Below are 20599 nucleotides of genomic sequence, written 5' to 3'. Positions count from 1 at the left end.
CTAGGGTCACCACCCTGTGGGGACCAGCAGCATGTGCTGCACCCCTGGGAAGCCCCTTCCTCAAGCACCGTCCCTCTTGCAACGCTTCCTCTGGGACAAAGCAGCTTCCAGGTGACTTCTTATTCCGACGGGCCAAGCTGTTGCCCAGCCAAGGAGCTGCTGACTCCCTTTTGTGATGCTCAAGAGCAAGACTTCCCTATTTCAGATACGTCCTGAAAGGTCTCACCCACATCACGCACGCTCCAGCTTGTGTCAGGGCTGAACCACTTTGTCCAAGTTCCAGTGAGAGCCATGGAAAGATTCCCAGTACGTGCCGGGCTCTGGCTGGGATCCAGAGGTTTCACAGCCTCTCTGGGCTCAGTTTACTCCCACGGCAGAGAAAACAGCTGGCAGCAGTGAGACCCCTCACCCACCACCAGCACCTCAGGCAGCGGAGCTGGGCGTCTCCCAAAGCTCTTGAACTCACCGAGCGTCATTCTCTGTCTGCTCCAGGCTGAGGCTTTTTGATCATCCACCACCTCGTGTGGTCCCTGCAAGACTAAGAGGCATGCAGATGACTTCACTTTCTTTTTCCAGATACTAAGAAATGCTGATGAGGGACCCATCTATTAAATTGGTCATTGGTATTCACAGTGGGAAAGGCACTGCTCCTGCAGCAGGTCTGCTCTGCTGTATCTAAATCTCTTTGCCAGGGAGCCGATAATGTGTTTTGAGAGCGTTAATAGAAGTGGTTGGCCTTCACAAAAGGAAAAAGAAGAATGTAATTTAGAGGGGGGAGGGGGAGGAAGATGTAACCAGGTTTTTTTCATTCTCTCAGCTGAGCAACTAGCAGGGAATGGCCACCAAAACTTCATGAAAATGTGAAAGAAACGTCCTCACTGGCAAGGAGGCAGCGGAGAGGAATGAGGAGGGGAACCCGGACAGGAGCACACGTGGGGCTGCGACACGGCCAAAGAACGGAGTGGGAAATGTGCCGGAGAGAGGAAGAGGCAAAATCATTCACAGAACAACTCGCTTCCACCAGCCACCATGAAATCCTGAGCGTCAGTCCTGCCGCCACCAGACCCATGGACACCTTCGGTCATGGGTCCCCTGGGCACGTGCCATCTGCCACCGCTGCTGCCCGTCCCCTCCTCGGGGCATCACCGAGCTGCCCTGAGGCATCACACGACACAACACTGAGATTTCAGTAGAGCACTGCAAAGCCCAAGCGTTAGACCACAGAGTAAATGCAACAGTTTGGTTGGGATTTTTGTTTGTTTGTTTGTTTGTTTACGTAAGATTTGCTGTTAGGCACGAGGCGCAGAGCGAGAATCTGCTTCCCTTATTTTTAAATGCCGTGTTGTGTGAATTTGATGTGCGGAAAAGGTGCCAGACTAACAACCCTGAAGAACCAAACTGCCTGTTTAGCAAGCAGCTAGCTGAGCTGCCACTGCAGGTTCATCTTCCAAGCGGCACCACAGCAGCCCCAGCCGGGCAGGGGGCCGGGGGCTTGTCCCCAGCACACGGGGGAGCACGGAGGGGTGCACACAGCCAGGGGTTCCTTCAGAAATCTTGGTACAAACCCCGCTTTTCCCCTAGTCCGTGCCTGAAAAGGGCCAGAGCATCCGCATGATGCTCGGGTGTCCTCCCACCATGGCACCCCGCGCACGGAGGCACAGGTATACTTACTTATTTACTTCTTTTTTCCACTGATCCGTTTCCATCCTCGTGGTGACACCGATCTGTCACATCCTTGCAGCCATCACCTCTTTTTTCCTCTCCTTACTTCCACAATTATGGAAATGATTTCTAGGAAGTCCCAAAGATCCGAGAATCTCCCCCTTCTGCAACGAGATCCTTGGCCCCGCTGCAGAGGTCACCTTCTCCTCCGGGCTTCACCGCCCCTGAGGAACCCAGCCGGCACGGGGCCACCGACGCCAAGAGATGGCTGTTGGCAGCGCGACCTCCTGCCAGCCCCAGGCAGGGCCCTGGCGATTAACCCCAAGCCCTTGGGCTCCGTCTGGGGCGCTGCCATCGGGCATTTGCACACCAGGAACCCCACCAACGTGCACAAACCGTTTTAGAGTAAATCTGAGCGTAAACTTCATGTAACATAAACTTCCACTTTCCATGGTGGGAGAATGCCCCTCGGAACGACCTAAGTACTTCTAGGCTTCTATGACCTAAGTACTGGGAGTATTAGGCTGCTCTATACACACCATACAACCTGTTGTAAATGCATCCACTTCAAGTATTTGCCCTTTAGCACCAAGGGGCAAGAGAAGAGCATCACGTCTCTGTTTTGACCGAAACAGCGGATGAGATTGCTCTTGGATCGATGTTCTGGCTCTGGCGAAGCTACTGAACATAAATTCAAGCCATACAGACATCCTATATGCACACCCTGCATCTAGGCAGACTGAGCCGAAACGGAGAGAAGGGAATCGGCTCGGCTTTCTGCCCTACTTTCTTTTTAGCAGAACCATAGCACGCGCCGGTTTGGCACGGCTGCACCCAGGGCCCACCGTCACCGGGCTCCCCACGAGCACCGCGACGGCGTTACAGCTGCTCTCTGCCCTGCAGCAGGGAAGGGCAGATGTCCATCTTTGTCGTCAGTCCATTTTCTTATGTAAAACAGACCAACAGCATCTTCTATAAAGGTAAGTCAGATCACAAAGCGTTTTCTGTCATTTATCAGAAGCATCTATTAATGAGGTAAAAACTCTTGAACGTTTCTTACCTAAAGCTCAAGTGGCCAAAAAAAACCCACCCCAAAGTGGCATTGCCATGGCATTTGCTTTAAATCCTTTTACTTTTCTTGAATGAAAGAAAACAAAAATTTAGAATTATTCAATCCTTGCTCCCTGGCACAACTAATACAAAGATCCTGGCACAAGTATTGCTGTACCAACAGAAACAGCCCATCTTTCATACCAAGGAACATGATGTGCAAATTTTTCTAGGCACCATCGATCATCCCCATCCATCTTGACAAGTTAATTGTCTGCAGTTTTTTCTAGGAAAACCACAAAATTAAAAAACTAACAAAACAAATGAAATGTGCTTAACAATGATATGGGCAGAGCAGGAAGCGTCATGGGCTCGATGCTCTGGAAACGTGCAGATCCGATACGCCCGAGTTCCTTCTAAAAAGAACATTTAGAGTGGTCAAACACACTGTTCTTGGTGCTACTTATAGCAGAGATGCCACATACATAGCAGGATTGCTTACACAGCATGATCTCTACAAAAGAACCTGCCGAACCAGACAAATCTGGGAACAAAACATTAATTAATCAAAGTAAGGAACAGTACTTAGAGGGTTTGTAAAGCCAACGGCAGCGTTCACATACAGCTACGGACCAGTGGTGCCACAGCCCGTGCGATTAAGTAAACCAGTACGAACTACAGTAGATGACAACTTCCACGACAACATATGGACGCGAGGGCTTCGGCTCTAACCAGCCGGCTTCTGCGTGTAGCAGCTCGTTATCGGTTGCACGTGGGACACCGCAGGCTGCCGCGCGAGGAGCTGCTCAGCACCGCAGAGGGTGAAGCTTCAGGCGAGACCGAGCGGAGGGGGAATCGCCCCCACGACACGCTCCTGGTCCGGAGGAGCCCGACGCTGTGGACAGACCCCAGCACACACCCCAGGTGGATCCACGGCACGTAAGCGTCCTACAGAGGAGGGAGACCGGCACACACAGAGGAGCCTACGGCAGCGGGAGCAGCAATGGCACGTGAGAGGGAGGCAGCGGGAACGCTCTGCCCCACGCCCCGGCTGCCCCACAGCTTTTCCGAAAGAGGCTGTTTCCAAAATTCAGTCTTCAAATACACACAGCAAAATCTACCAGTTGCATTCACTCAGTAGCTTTTTAAAGGGCAGATGCTCTATTTTGAAATGCAAAAAAAAGTTTAATTTTTTTCAAGTCTAAATAGTTTTCTAAGAATCTTTCCAGCTGGAAAGGCAGGAGCAAACCAGGCACGCTATGGACATGCACATTCATACCCCACATCAGAACAAAGTCTACCCAGGACACATACTGTACCATCAAAAGGTGTGAGCATTATTTCAAAATCCCTCTCCAAGTTACCCCTGTGCTCAGGGGAGAGCATCGCCCCCCACGCATCCCCCCCGTTTCTTTCTCTGACTTAGCAAGGCCAAGTTTAAAGCTTGCAGTTTCCAAAAACTTCAGTCTTCAAATACACACAGCAAAATCTACCAGTTGCATTCACTCAGTAGCTTTTTAAAGGGCAGATGCTCTATTTGAAATGCAAAAAAAAAGTTTAATTTTTTTCAAGTCTAAATAATTTTCTAAGAATCTTTCTCTCAACTCTTTATTAGTTCTTCTCACCGCTGTGACAACCTCCTGTGAGACACCTGGATTTTTCTCGTGAAAAACTGGAATTTGAGAAAATAAACCCAGAACTTATTCTTGATATTAAATACAAGCTTTCTAAATTTAGATCTGGATGACCTTGCCATTTTAAGTTTTCCAAAGACAACGACGGGGGTTTATTCCTGGACAAGGAGCATGGCATTTGGCACTAATTGTACTTCTAAGCATAAAAAAGTCAAGGAGCCACATACCGAGTCGGTGTATATGCCCCAGCCACCACCCACTTCCTCCACGTTGAGACAATTTACACAAACCGAACTTGTAATTTTGAATTTTCGCTGTTAACTGCAACAGGTCTGTATTTTCGGTGCAGCCTGAGCCAGTGACCACTGCAGCCATCTGTAAGGCTTGATTTGACCTTAGTAAGAGTTCTATTAAAGCTGTAGAAGAGTTTACAATGCAGTTTTAGGGGTTTTTTTGTAAAACAGCTATGTCTTCAATAAACATTGGATGATTTGCTCCAAAAAGATCCCGCTCAGGGTTACATACATGACATATAAAGGCCAGGCAAGACATTCCAAAATACATAGTCTTTTGGAAAAAAACTAGCTCTAAGAAATGCAACTGAAGCACGCTAAACATTTCCAAAGCCAAGAGCCAGAAAATCTCTACCATACCATCCTCTAACTCCTAGATGAGGGCACTTGTGAAAATTCAGAACCCAAACCAGCAGGGATTTTCATAAAGTTATAGAACTGAAATTGTAATTCAGAGAGAAAATGCTCCTTCACCCATACTACTTTCAGTGCAGATAAAATGCCAGGGTAAAACAGAATAAAACGTGGCGAGATGCAACCATCTCCCCCTTAACTGATCGACAGATAGCAGTAAATTAACAAGTGATGTTTATTAGTTTAATATTCAAATATGGTGAACAGAATCAAAAGACTGCTCCATATAAATGAATGATTTTTGAAACCCCTGAAATTACAATGCCGACTCGGCGAAGTGAAGTGCATTTGAACCCTACCTCTCCTCGGTCATAGTCTCGCACATCTCATCAAGAACTCTTCACAGACCACAGCGTTCAGGCGCACCGACTCTTCTCCCAGAGCAGTGCCAGGTGCTCCGCCGAGGAGAACTGGCACGGTTCCGCTGAAGGAAAAAGACTTGAGGCTAACTTACACTGAGCACACGTCCAGCCCTTGCAAACGAATTTCCCATGGACCTATTTCTGCAGCCATCAGCTGGGCAAAAACCCATTTAACAGTAGTTTTGCTTGATTCAAGGTTGCAGAATTTGTCCTCTACTCATTTTTGGGTCCTCTTGATTTGATGCCATATGCTGAAGTGCTAAGCATAACTTGGCAGGGGCTTTCCCCTCCCCCAGCATCTTTCGTTTGGTATAGCCATTAGGAAATAAATTAACGAGTTATGCACGCTTTTCTTTACAGCAAAAAGAAGGAAGAAGTTTTTCAGATAAGTTTCTGAATCATAAACCAGCAAAGATTTATAATAAAAAATGTATATGCAAACCTCTGCAGTGTACTGAGTTTAAATCAACCCCATTATATAAAGACTCTTGCCTTAAAACATGAAGTCAAACGCAAAAAAAACCCTGATTGTAACCAGAGCAAAAATCTGATTGAATACAGCAGCAGCCACTGCTCATTAGTCAGGTGTCCCATGGACAGCTGTACAAATCTGGAATCACCCCCACACCCCTCTAAAATTTTAATTCTTTTATGCAATAAGTGGAGGAATACTGCAACTACACCCAGCTCAGTCCCTGTAAAATATTTCCCAGATTTAAAGTTATTTCAAGTGTAAAAGGAGGACTGCTCATCTGGAGAAGCTCTACAAACACCCCTCTCCATCTCCCCAGATGCAAAAGTATGAACAGTGTGCAAGACCACAAATCTTTATGGACAAAATTTATCTTCTGAGTTTTCATACACACTTGTTTCTTTAATTTTTAAATATCCCGTAACTAATTTTTATTTTTTTTTTCAGTTTGTATTCCTAAAGGGCCAGGTTTGTGAAGTACTTAGCAGAACTCATACAGATAAATAACCTGGTAACCATTCCTATCCCCACAAAAGATTTAGATTAATTTGGATACAGCTTTGACAAACATTAAATCTCTTCTTTAATGATGTTCCTCAAACAAAACAGTTAGCAAAATATCTGAATTTCCTTGTATAATGTCACATTTTAATGTAAACATCAAATAATGTACCAAAAGTTTTACCGGAAAAAAAAAAAATTAAAGCGGCACAATTCTTTATACCACTGGAGAAAGGGGGAGGAAAAAGCCAGATTACAAACATTTACACATGCATAGTGGAAAAAAAATTAAACAAACAAACAAAAAAGTATTTTACTAAATTCACGCATTTTTTTTAAAATAGTTATTAAATCTACTAAGCACCAACATACCTAAAAATTTATTTTCAGCTTCATGATTCATTTAAAAAACCTATCAAATTAACTTTTCAAACAAGCTTATATTACTAGCTTGTCCAAAAATAAAATGTAGAGTTTTTTGTTTTTTTGTTGGGTTTTTTTTTTTGTTTTTTGTTTTTTATTGTTTTTTTTAAAGTATACCAATACTTTTTATCTGAATGTTTCCAAACAATGGCATAGGTGTCTGCAAAGAATGCCTTTACTTTACCCTACAGTGGATGGAAAATACAATACCACATCATACAGAATCTAAAACTATAAAAGTCTGAGAATGCAGCATCCCTTCACAAAAAAGCTGATAAAACTGAAAGTATTTAGAAGATGCTGCACCTTTATTTAAAAAAAAAAAAAAATTAAATGAATTTAAGCAGAAATAACATACATTTTTACATTAACTGGCCATTTCTGGTACAGAAACCCAGCATAGTATGCTAATGTTATTGAATAAATGTAAATGCTACTTACAATCTTCTTAAATACAATTTAGACAAACTTTTTTTCTTTTTTTCTTTTTTCCTTTTTTTTTTTCTTTTTTAAAGTTGCACAGGTAACCTCTCAGCTGCTAGTTTAATGCAACATATCATTAACATTACACAAATTAAAAAATAACGTGTGATTTCCTACAGAAAAGCTTCCAAAAAACTGACCCACATCAAAAAATGCAAAATAATGGAATATAATTAAAAAATTAGTTGCAAGTCTAGCAGCAAAGCAATTAAGTGAGGATATATTTACTAATATAAACAAAGGGAATATTTGCAACTACAGGTGAAGCCCCAACTATCTTAGTTCTACCAACACAAATAAAAATTAAATTCTCTCTAAAAAAAATAATCTTGATTATTTAAAATAGGAGTAAAAGCCATTGCTACCTGATGAACTACCTAGGCTAAGTTCCTGAAACAAGGACAAAGGGTCGCTATTCTTTTTTGTCTGCTCAGGAGGAGGTTTGGGCTTTGGCGGAGCCCGCAGAGCACTTGCGTAGGACATGACGGGCTTGCTCCCACCGGCGTTCTGCTGGCTGCTGCTGTTCGACTCGACGATCTGCTTGTTGGGCATGAGAGGGGGGAACTGGCCGAGATGCTGGAGCACGCTGTAGTTGAAGGAGTTGGATAGCTGTATGTTCTCGGCCTTCAGGTGTTCCTCTGGGGGCTTGACCGTCTTCGGTGGAGCTGCGAAAGGAGTAACCAGAGTTTGTCTACATGAACAGCGCTGACCGCAGAAATCTGCCTGTAGTAACCCCCGAGCAAGTTCTGCAGGGGACAGAGACCACCTCTGCTGGTAACCTTCCCACCACCACCCATCTTCTGTGTTTGTCACTCTGGGTCCTAGGAAATGTCTTATTATGAAGTTATCGAGCTTCATTTCCAGCTACTGGATCTGGTCTTGCCTCGTCAGCAACGCCGAGCAGACCGACATTACCGACACATTCTCCGTCTGCGTGTACCTACACAGTTCCTAACACTGAACCTGCAATTCTGCACAGGCGGATTTAGCAGAGGCACTGAAGGTAAGCTGCTTCAGAACGGGATATACTCTAATTTAAACACTTCATCCACTGAGACAGCACAAAGAGTATTTCATTCTTCTTGCTTTATAGCTTAATAGGCTAAAATTAAAATTTACAACACCATATATAATTCATTCTCAAACAGCAATTCAGACTCCTGAATGCCAACCAACTAATTACTGGTATTTTAGTCTGAATGCATTCCTGCTAATTGATATGTTCTTGCTCCACATTTAACAACTCCTGTAACTATCAGAAAAAATGATGCTTTAAACCATAGGTATAAAACTGCTTTCAAGTGAATTTCCTGAATCCTAATGAGGTATTTCACTTTTGTCTGGAGAATTCTGCAGTCTTACATAGCTGGAGAAACTCTACACTGAAATGCAGGTATATATTCTATCTAAAATAGCCTAGGAGCTGGGCAACAGATATATTCTGCAATTATTTCAGTCTGTTAATGAGTACAAAAGTAGAAAATCGAAGTATATAGTTAAGTTTCTCACTGGAAGGATCACATACAGGCTTTTGTTTTTGATAAAATACTCAAAAAAAAAAAAAATCCAACCCATAGAAGAATGCACATGGGAAGACCATAAGTAAAACAGTTCTGCTAGGGTTGCTACGATTAAAAAAAAACAAAACAGAACACAAGCAGAAAAATCTCCCCAAAATAACAACAGCACTCAAGAGTAGACAAGTAATGACAAGCAGAGCCAGAGGTAAAAGCTGTGTGTGGTAGAGGTGTCTAACAGAAGAAAAAATACAAAATAAACATCTTGACTAAGAACTTAAAATAATTTTCTTTCTACCCAGAGAAAAAGCAATGCAAATCAAGCTCTCGGCTAGCAATTTAGGGAAGTGCTTGCATATAAAAACACTGAGCAGTTCAAAGCAGCTCTCCCTGCACTCCATAAATCCATGCTGTTGTAACTGAATACTTGTGCCACAGCCATTTCTGATGTATAGAATATATAAGCCCTTGAACGGTCTGGTGTCAGGATTGCTCACTCTCAGGCAACGAATACAGGTACAGGACTGGTTCATAGCATCTCATTCTCCTGGGTTTTTATTTCATGCATAGAAATCAATAGTAACCAGAAACACCGAAGTTACTGGTCATTAACCCTTAGAACTATAAAACACCATTTGGGCTTTAAATATGATCATCACAGCCAGTGAGCTGTAAATGCAGAAAAGCACAGCAGCCACAAAAATGGAGATTTGTTTGCATGAACTATTAGGTACAGGGCAGTGTTGCACAGATGTTTATTTACAAAACAGAAACCAGCCTTAACTACAGTAAAAACCATTTTCATAGCAAATGCAAATGCTAGTCAAAACTTGCCCCTTTCATTTAGGATTTATTATTTGACAGTAAATGTATAGATATGGTACTTTTCCATACACATATTTCCTCTGAGGATTTTACTCAAACGTGTTCCCAACCTTTACATAAAAGCAAGAAAACGTGGTATCAGCTGATCCCAGTGCAACCTTGCCAGGGTTCCTGAGCTCCTGTTAGATAACCACAGAGCCTACAGAGCAACTTCAGAGACAGATGCTACTCTCGATGACACATAATAATCATGCATTCAGCTCCTTGATTTTCAGTAAAAATATAAATAGACTGAAGGAGGTGCCCTGAACTTGAAGCTTTTAACTTAGCACAAAAGACGCTGCCATAAACATGGTTTTGTAAAATAACATTTTCACACTTTGGAAATGAAAATGTACATTAGGGACTTAACTCTTGAGTGCTGTCACTGATGTAAACAGCTTTTTTTCATTCATTCCACACTGCATGTTTCTACTTCACAATTACTATACCAGGAAATTACAAGATAATTTGGCCAAAAGCAATTAGATCTTTTAAGGGCAATAAAACCAGCTTATAAATATTTTAAAATTATTATTAATTTTTACTAAAAACATTATTGAATGTTTTTAATATTCACAATGGAAAGATTTTCATATTTTTATCATTTTTTTTTTTTTAATTATCACTGGAAATCCTTGCAGCAAAATCACGGAGAAGAAACTGTACTATCCTGGTAATTTTGTTTCTCGCAAATATTAAAAATATGGAGAACAGAAGAATGCTCTACTTGCAGCTTTTTTTAAATCACTGAATTTCATTTCTCTCTGCTAAATCAATCAACACTGCTACTACCACCAGGGAAGCCCGGTTCCAGCGTGATTCTTCCACACTGAGAGTTTAAACTTCATCATTACTTTGATGGAATACCAGCATTTACTAGGGAAGACAATGAGATTACTAATTTAGTTCATGTTGTTTCTCCCCCAGACTGTACTACCAACAAGAAATACCACTGACTCTGGAAATAAACAATCTACCTTGCAAATAAATCCCACCAGTTACCCCAGCTCCTCTTCGAAAAGCTCAGTTGCACTTGAAACCACTGGCAGAGAATATGTGGGGTTACTAACTCCTGTGAGAAGACTGAGAAGCAGTGTTGCTTTCTGTAGATGAAGAATACTCAGCAGTATTCTTTAGACATCAGCAGCGCACCAGAATGTTAACAAGATAGCAAATGAAACCAGGATTACTCTCAGCAAACCTTTAACTACTGAAACAATGGAGACTTCAAAAATCTTTGTTCAAATTAGTTTGGGGATTTGAAGAGATGTAGGAAAGGTTTTGTGAAAAGAAAAAACAAAAACAAACCCCAAACCAACAACAGACCCTTTCATTTAGACTTGCTCACTCCACTGAACGGTCTACTTAATGGAGCAGAGACAGAGAGAAGCAAGGAGCAGGTCTGCACCTACCTAACAACTCCCGGGGTGGAACTGCTCTGTTGGCTCCGTTGCATGGAATGTTTGGGTATGGGGCAGATGAGGAGGAGTTTACCCACAACTCAGGTGATGAATAGTTGAAAGATGACTGGTTGCTGTGGTCCTGAAGCTCTTTACACTGACCAAGACTGTCTTGAGGAGTGCTTAATTCTTCAGAACAAGCCTGGACTGAACTAGAGGAAATTCTTCTTTGGTACAACGGCCTGCCTGGTCCTCTTGGTTCATACTATGAACAGAAAAAAACATAACAAAAAAGTTTTTTTGCTCCTTTGATTCAACTGCATGTATCAATTACCAATTTTCCATCCATTTTTTTCCATGCAATGGCTTATGAAAAAAGAAAAAAAGTCGTTTGCATTTAGAAAAAAAACCTAACTCATTTAAAATTATATGTTGTATATTGCGGGCACTGGCAATGCATTTTAATCACACAAAACAGAAACAGAACCTTAAAAGGAAGTGCAAGGAGCATCAACAGATTCCTAAATTCTTATCAACCTGTACATCTCACACTCCTACCTGGGAGATGTACCACACAGTGAGAAGGAAGACACCCATAATTCACAAAGAAGCAAAGGAAGCACAGAAACATACAAGAGCAAGAGAAAATGTTCAATTGCAATGTAGAGAGGAAAAAAAAAAAAAAAAAAAAAAAAGACTTTTCATTTCCAAAGGACAAATGAGTAACTCGTATACCAGGATTTGGGGAAGCACGATAGATGTGTATACTGGATTTTGTGTATATACATACAAAACAAATGCTATGCAGAAGTGTGTGCCCGCAGGAAATAACGCAGAGAATTCTACCCAAACCCACAGAAATTACTCGCTTCCATGATCTACAGGGTTTATGTAGATGAAACTGGCAGGTGCTCCATCATTTAACCCGTTAGCTTCAAGTTCAGGTTTAAGGACTCTCTCAAACTTCCTCAAGATTCAAAGCGAGTCTGTTGTACTACAGATTATTTTTAAAAATAAATACAATATTTTCTCCCTTCTGCACTGTACTAACAAGAGCAAAAATAACAGAAAAGTCATAGAAGTATATCTATACTTGGTAAAGGGAAAAAGTAAGTATTTGAGTGAAATGTCTTAAAAAATTAGCTAAATAAACATCAAATAACTCGCATGCAGTGCCCCAACATTGTTATTATATCATCCACAAAAAGATGGGGAGAAAAACAGCGCATGAAAGAAAACTGTAGTATCTCATTAGAGCCACCACACTACTGTATCGAGGGGACAGCACTCGGACATCCCACCACTCAACCCTCTAATATTCTTCAATAATAAATAAAAATTAAAAAAAAAAAACCACACCCAAAAAAACCCTCAGATGTTATGGCCTGAATCACACCCAAAAAGTACACTTTTCAGTAGGTTTAACAGGCAATTTTGGTAAGCAATCAGGAAGTTACCAAAGTTCTGGATACTTGCAAGAACAGGACCAGCCAGAATAACTTCAGTATTCCCTTTGATACGCAGTTTAAATCTGGTTTGACTAAACACAGGCAAAAGCTTTTAAGTATCAATTCCATGAGCGGTTTTATAAATTGTGATCAAGAAAACTGTTTAGTGAGGATACTGGAAGTTGTGACACCTCCCCTGACACCCGCCTTATATGAAAGATCTGTTAAAAATATACATAAAACTCTAATTTCTTTGTGTATTCAGTCCCACCTACCAGCTAACTAGCAATCTTGGAAACTTTACAAGCAAGTTTCTGTCTTGTAATACTTTTACTGCATTTGGCATTTCTGTCACATATTTCAAAAGGATGAAGGAATGAGAACTAAAACAAATTTGCGCTAATTACATAAAGGCTCGACTATTTGTCTTCAGATAGCGGGAGCTGTCACAAACTCTATAGGAATATTTATTAGTTTATTACTGCTGAAAAGTCATTGTTCCTATGTCCCGCTGTACTGATGGCATTAACTGTTGTCACAAAGTATTAGATTTTATACAAGGTGGCACGGCTTAATGGACCAAGACATAGAATTTCTAAATGTCTATAAAACCAAACATTATTACACCTCTATCTGGGCCTGAGGACTCCATTAACCTCTCTGGATCTGTATAAGACAGAAATTTGTAAAATGCACTGGAATTCAATTTTAGTTATTTTGCTCAGGCACACAAAGTAAGTATTTTCTATTTTCAGAAGTTGAAAGACAATTCAATATGTTATCACATTGGATAGTGATGAGCAGGGATACCCCACACAGCTTCTCTGAAATCCTTGACAGAAATGCATCACAGAACAAGCTGCTTAACTTGATGTACAAATACTGGATTACATGCAGTCAGTGCAAGATTATCTGGGAATATTAATTCTGGCATTCCAGGAATACATCCTGGCCCCAGCATACTTCATGGCTACGTATCATACACTCCTTAGCACTCCAGATTACAACAGGGATTAAAAACGCCTGTTCAGAACGTGACCTGTCCGAGTTATGGGATGCAGATCATGCAAGCGCATACATCACACCCCCTCAGAGTCCAGAACAAAAAAAGATCCAGGGGGACAGAGCCAGCTCTGGTGTGGCAGGATTTGTGCTGGACCCAGATTCACGCAGCACAGCTGGGTATTTCTGCACTGATTTCTGACACTGAGCCCCCAGAGTACACAGGACGGCTTTACACAGAATTAGCTCAGGCCAGGTGGGATTTATTACATCAGGTTTCTTGAACCAGTTGTACTGCTCTGGTCTCAAGTTCTTATGAAAAGTAAGTCAACCACATTCACAGGTTAACACTGAGCCAAATGGCTGGCTTATTCAAACTGACGTTCCAAAGAGTCATTTCATGAGGTTTCACCTGGGGTGTCATTAATTCGCACTCCAGATAAATGACAGGCAGATAACAGAGCAGTGACTGCGAGAAAACTCCAAGTAACATTCAAAAATCCGAGACCTCCTGCTCAGTAGAGACAGTGTTATACCTGTGGTGATGGGAACTGCAAGTATGCACATGGTGAACAGAGAAGACAGAAAGTTTTTACCTCGCCGAAATTCCCAGTGTGAGCTTTTAATACGTGAGGCATTTTGCATTCGTGACCACTTCAAAGTATAATTTGATATCAAAATGACACGACGATTGCACACGCAGACAAAAATGCCTACCTCTTCTAAGCTGTGGAGCGAAGAAGCAGATACTGCTCGAGATGCGAGTGGATGAAATGGCTCCTGACCAACTGCATGCTGATGATTCTGTATTTGTATAAAAGGGTTTTGTTGCGACCTATGGGGCAATGGAGGTATACCATAATGAAAGCCCTGCCCCATAAGGTGATTCTGCTGTAGGTTAGCATAAGTCCACGATCCATCAGGTTGCAGGTATTTCAAGGGGGACGGGGTTATATGTTCAGATGGCATTGAGAAAGGGGGATTGTATATTTGGGGTAAATGCTGCTGAAATGCTGGGTTACTGGGTATTTCAATGTCTCTGTTGTTTTCAGTGAAGTTAGGGAAGTGACCGCTGTGGTTGGAGTTGCAGGAAGGAGAAGGGAGAGCTGGTGGGCTTCTGGGCTGCACTTGTCTGTATTGCAACAGTCTTGACTGAGGGGGTGGCATTTCAGCTAAGTCCCGACTTTCACTTTGATCACGGTGTGACAGTTCTCTGAGCAAATCCTGGAATCTGTATTGACAGAATAAATGTATCAAGAGAAAGAAAAAAATGTTTTGCTGAAATCCCACTCTTTTTTTCAGGTGGAGAAAACTCAAAAGCACAAAACACCGGTTTTAAGTATCCTCATCATTGCGCTTACTGACCCTAACTTCAAAGGATGTGACTGAGCCATCAGAAATTAGGCACAAGAGGATTAACTGAATGAAATACCTACCTGAATCATCTCAAAGTTTTAGTAACTCTTGAGATTTCCTTTTCAGTCAGAAGAATCAATTTTTTGTTATCTCTTAAGAGACAACTAAGGGAAGCATTTCCTGCTTTATTATACAAAGTAAAAAACTTCACACAGTTAAAGAAAATTTTAACCCCTTAAAAGGCAAAAGCCAGAACCATCAGGGATTCCCCTCATTCGCACCATATACTTCCAAACTTCTCCAAAAGGTCAAGAATATTCAATTCAGCACTTCACAGAGTCAGACAAGAGAGCATTTAGATGCTTTACCATGGCTATAACAAACCAGATGAAAATAAAGCATAGTGGGAGATGACAGTAAACAGAGGCAATTTAAAAACCCAGCCTTCTCAATATACGTGATTAAAGCTGATGACCACTGGAACCATTTTTCTGTTTATGTTCAACAGCTTCCTTTCTTGCCCCCTAACGCTCCATCTCAAACATAATTTTTTTTTTCATCTGCTTTTAAAAGCAAAGGCTTTTTGAAAAGGTTCAGGTTTTATTGGGAGGCAGTGCTTGGGGAGGGGTTGGTTTGTTTCTTTTCAAGCACATAAATCTGAGACTGCTAATTCAATTCGAAGAATTTACAACTTAAATAGGCCTTAACTATACTCAGACACCTCCTTCATAAACACAAGGTTGTTACACTCTATCCATTCCTTATTCCATAAATACAGCACTGAAAAGCTCCATAAAAGTATTTTTTCCACTACAGCTTTACTACCCAATATACTAACAGAATAAAGCATAACACATAATAAAAGCATAGTTGTAAGTCAGCCTGCCAACTATTTTAACCTTCATCATAACGGCAGCAAAAAGCAATACCTTTAAGTGTCTTGCACTTGATCACAGTGTTACAGATAGGTGCCCACTGCTCAATTTTACACAAGCTCTGATGACTCAGTAAACAAATACCTTGAATATGTTGCCTCTGTTTCATCTTCTGTATTACTGGCAAGTTTCCAGTTTGCCCTAACTTGCTGCTGTTGATGCAATCCAATTGGTTGCTGAGGAAGATGTGGTAGATGAGGATGGTGATGGTGTTGATATGGAATAGTGCCTTGACTGAGATAGGCATTATGTTCATTCCATTGCTGTAACCTGGCTTGTTGTTGCTGCCTTATTGTTTCCAAAGCTACATTTCCATGCATACGATCTATAAAAATAGTTTTAAAAAAAAAATTTATCTAATGCCCCTTTTTAAAGATCTTTATGTCAGAGATAAAAGAAAACTTTTTATACAACATATTCCAGGGCCTACCATATACTAACTGCATTGCAGTGTAAAACCTGGTTATTTAAATCATATGGAAAAAAATCATATAAACATGAATCTTCTAATAAAGTGCTGAATAGTCAAACATGCCTCAAGCAGCAAATTATGCTCAATGACATTACTTATGGAAACTAACCCAACGTCCCAATTCAGAGCAATATGCCTGAAAAGGTAAATACCTCCTTCATTTTCACTTCAATGTAGTTATAATTGCACACTCTGAATTTAAATAAAGAAAAGTCACCTACCTAAAGTGTCCCCTAAGGGCATTCCTGATGGATTCTCTTCCACGAAGTTGTTCAAGTGGGTTGGCAGAACAGGGTTGTGCTGTGCAATGGGCCTCAAAGGATTACTGACTTCTTGTAACATAGGTGGGGGGTGTTGTTCTGAAATCACAGCATCTATAGCAGGAGAATGCGGTCGGTGGGGAATTGGATTATTAAAAAAAGATTGGCTGGGGCCTGCCTGGTAAGCAGGGGAAAGCTGCGAAGGTTGTGGAGGCTGCTGATTCAAATGATTATGCTGCTGCACTACCTGGCTTTGCTGGGGTGGCATTTGGTTTTGTTGTTCAGGCAAATGATTTTGTTGCTGAGTTAAAAGGTTTTGCTGCTGTTGCAGAGGATATGGCTGCCTTGGTATCTGTGACAGGTGCTGGAAGTGGCGATTGGGAACTGCGTACTGGGAGTGGGGTGGGGTGAGATGCAGGTTCAGCTGCCTGGGGTTAAGATTATCTTTGCGATGAAATTTAGCGTTAGGATAACCAACACCGGAACGTGACTCTGGGCTTCTGTTCTGAGAATTCACTTCTAAGTCAACCTAGAAAAACAGAATGAAAAACTTTGAAAATTAACATTAAAAAACCTAAACTAGAACACGTCAGTAATGAATAAATCCATTAAAAGAGAGAATATTAAAAATACACCAACTCACAAACCCAAAAAAGACAAACCCACCTGCTTGGATTCCAGAGGTTTCTTCTCAGGTGTTCGAATTTTACTGATTTCAGGTCCAGCAGGGGTTTCACTTTTCCCTAAAAACATTAATTAGTTTCAATGTAGAAATTATTATTTGGGTTGGGTTGGTTTTTTTTCTCCGACACAGGAAAATTTAGACTTACTAGTATAGCATTTGCAGCATCAGAGACATTTAATATAATTTACCCAAATATCACTCTTTCTTTAATCTCTGCACTTTGCTCATTATTCATCACCAAGTAGTTCTTCCAACTTAATTGCAAAGAACATCAGCAGTAGTTACCACTGGACTACAGAACAGAGACAGACCAATTATACCCTCAACACACATACACTCCCCAACTTTGAATCTCACAAAATCTTAGTTATTTTGTATTGGCAAATCACAAGTTACTTCCTTCACTCTGTAGATTCCTCAACGTCACTTAAAAGACAGAAAGAAAAAATTCCTTTCCACCGCACCCTAAAGTACAAACTCCCTCAAAACAAAACTAATTTGCAATGCAATTTCAACAACTAACCATTTCGACTTTGTTCATGTTGCTCCTTGTCTTGATGCTGAAGCTGCTGCTGTTGTCCTATGCTAACTGGGGAATGATGTCCCAGGCCATAAGGTATAGGAGACCCACGCCCATGTGCCTGTAACAGGTTCATATTATATGCCATAGCTGCTTGATGAGTAATGATTCGAGGGTCAACTGCAAACCTACCCTGATACCCCGTCCACGGTACCTACATAATTAAAAAAAAAAAAAAAAAGAAAAAAATTGCAATCTGTTAAGGTACAGTAAAGGAAGTAAAGTAACAAGCACACTGATATTAGCTGAGTAATAAGCAATTTTCCATACATCAGATGACCTGACACACTAACACACAACTGCAGGTGGTGCTGCAAAGGGAGAGCAGTAGGAACAGACCTAGCAGCAAGAGGCAAGGAGCAAAAGTTTTGGAGAACTATCCTGGGCAAAAAAAATTTGTATCAAAACCCATTCTTGTTTCAACGGTCTCAAAATTCACAGAGAAGAGACTGATAGACAAACCGCATTTTAATAAACTTGATATTAATCTCTTCTGTAAATTAATAGGAGGGGGTGAAGTTCAAGAAAATGAAACACCCTTTCTCCCGGTAATTAAGAGACATTAGGCTACGTCTCAGGGGGGGTGGAAAGAGCCTCTAACCTGAGGTCCTTTATGGTCCTTTTACCACTCAGTGCTGTAATCTTGTAACAGGAGCGGGTGTATCGTACCTCAGCACCCATGAGACGCCCGGTGAAGTAACAGGACTACTGGTAAAATCAAGGGTCTCTCGGTATGTTAAGGATGGCAGGGCTGCTCCCCAGTGCCTGTGCTACATGGCACAGCTGTGACAGATCATCTTCCTAAATACTGGAAGTAAAATCCACCTCCTGAAAGCATGTCAGAGTCAGGAGTTTTTACAACGTTTTAAATTTTACTCCTAAAAGGAATGCAAAGGAAGACAGCTCTGGATCAAATTCGTTCCATTTTGCCCTGTAGGGAATTTATTAAAAGAAGGAAAATTTTGCATAAGAGGAGAGTGCAGGGGAAGTAATCATCAACACTCAGGCTGACAAAGCATCCTTTACTGATGACAGCAGACAACCTCCTCATGTTTTTACCTTGGATATGGAAACTGCCTTAAACAAAGCAAAGAGATCATTTTATCTTACATGAACATAAACACATTTTACTTCAGTCCCTACCTGGTTTAAGAGTAACAACTTTCATGCAATTCTTTTTTTAATTTAGTGTTTGCCCTTGAAATGTGCACTTTGAACTTCAGCTTTAGGCTACTACTGCATCTGTACAACCTCAAATCATCTCCAACAAGCTTCTTTTCAAAATTAGATGTCTCATTAGTACCTCAGTCACCCCACTTAGTAATTTAAAAAATCCATCCTCAGGGAAGGTGAGCTCAAAAATACTTTTTTAAAAATATATTTCTTTTGACTGGAAATACATAAAAATACATTAACCTTGGAACAATAAGACAGAACTTTTTAAGTTACCTTGACTTAATATTAATATAATGTGAGCAAACATGACAGAGATACAGCTGCCGGCCTCCTCACTGCATTTAAAAGTATCCATCAAATGAGGATTTCTAGTAAGCTAGGAAAAGGAAGAAATCTTGACCCAGCAGCGAAAACCAATTTATAGAAGCCAGCTGGTCTAAGACATACAACTGAAACTAGAGTTCCTACAGAAGTCCCCTATACAGCATCAATAACCAATAGAGGACTCATAATTATTAAGAAAACAAAGTAACTGTATGCCAACATTTAGCACTATGATGGAATTAAACACATCTGCAAGCGTGGGTTCCACGTCCTTCCCAGAGTCTTCAGGAGCTGTGTACAAGACATACATGTCACTCCACAGCATCACATGTGCAGCTTTTGTTCTTTTCTCCCCTTTTTCCTCCTGGAATATGTGACTGTGAAGGTTAGAAAATAAAGCAGATGCTGCTTCTTTAATTTGTGTGAATTTTGGTGGGATAGGTTTATTTGTAATGCAAAATGCCATACACTAATGTAGCCTAAAAGACCTGATTAGGGATCTTCATCGTGTTCTCAAATGCCATTAAGGAAAGGGACTGGAGAAGAAATTGATTCACTATGAGGTTCTGGAAGGGGAAAATATCCCATTATGCTTATTTTTCTTATCACTTCACTTCAGACACCTTGCACTGCAGACATCCAAAGCTGGTAATTTAAACTGCACGAAGCCAATAAAGAGAAACAAGCTCCATCTGAATCACCTGTGTCTCTCCAATGATTAAGAACTGAAATAGGCAATTAATTCAGATGCAGGTATCTCAAGTCAGATGAGACAGATTCCACTGGTGTGCCTAAACCTAAAGCTGAGAATATACACCAAGTTACATGAACATGAAATTGCTTTTAGGCTGCCTCGAGTTATTTGTGGGAGCAATAGTTTTAAGCCCTCATTTTCTGATGGTTCTCTGCACAGCCACTCCTAAAGGGGACATATTTGAAGTAAAATGCTGAAAAAAACTTGCAAAATATTCACTAACTGATTTTGCTATTTATTTTTGTATGTACAATAATTGAGGGGAGGAGAAAAAACAAACAAACAAACAATGAATTCTTACAGGCAAAGGCACAGACATGACCATATTTCCTCCATAGACAGCAGGTACATAGAGAATACTTGTCCCAGTGTGTGGATCTATCCTTTGAACAGGACTTGGAGATTTCCCCAGATTGGGGTGAGGTCCCAGAGGAGGAGGGGGAGGAGTATATGCTCGGATAGGATTTCCAATTAGAACAGAAGGATTGGGCTGAACTGAAAAGAAAGAAAGAAAGAAAGAAAAAAAAAA

At 41.0% G+C, this 20599-nt stretch overlaps 1 protein-coding gene across 4 annotated transcripts in view; it reads right to left on the bottom strand.

Annotated features, from left to right (window-relative positions):
• Positions 1-5210: 5210 nt before the first annotated feature.
• HELZ (helicase with zinc finger) overlaps positions 5211-20599 on the bottom strand; it is a 91504-nt gene continuing 76115 nt past the window's right edge. For all 4 annotated transcript variants that reach the window (XM_055794151.1, XM_055794153.1, XM_055794152.1 and 1 more), the window contains 8 exons: positions 20372-20565; positions 17760-17970; positions 17218-17294; positions 16513-17080; positions 15904-16144; positions 14246-14759; positions 11091-11343; positions 5211-7959 (listed from right to left, as the gene is read on the bottom strand). In XM_055794151.1, coding sequence (XP_055650126.1) covers positions 7628-7959; positions 11091-11343; positions 14246-14759; positions 15904-16144; positions 16513-17080; positions 17218-17294; positions 17760-17970; positions 20372-20565 — 2390 coding nt within the window. In that variant the 3' untranslated portion in view covers positions 5211-7627. The remainder of the gene's footprint in view (positions 7960-11090; positions 11344-14245; positions 14760-15903; positions 16145-16512; positions 17081-17217; positions 17295-17759; positions 17971-20371; positions 20566-20599) is intronic.

The sequence above is a fragment of the Falco peregrinus genome, chromosome 2 (assembly GCF_023634155.1).
Source record: "Falco peregrinus isolate bFalPer1 chromosome 2, bFalPer1.pri, whole genome shotgun sequence".
NCBI lineage: Eukaryota > Metazoa > Chordata > Aves > Falconiformes > Falconidae > Falco > Falco peregrinus.
The sequence above is the reverse complement of the archived record's forward strand: the minus strand, read 5'-3'. Positions and strand labels throughout refer to the sequence as shown.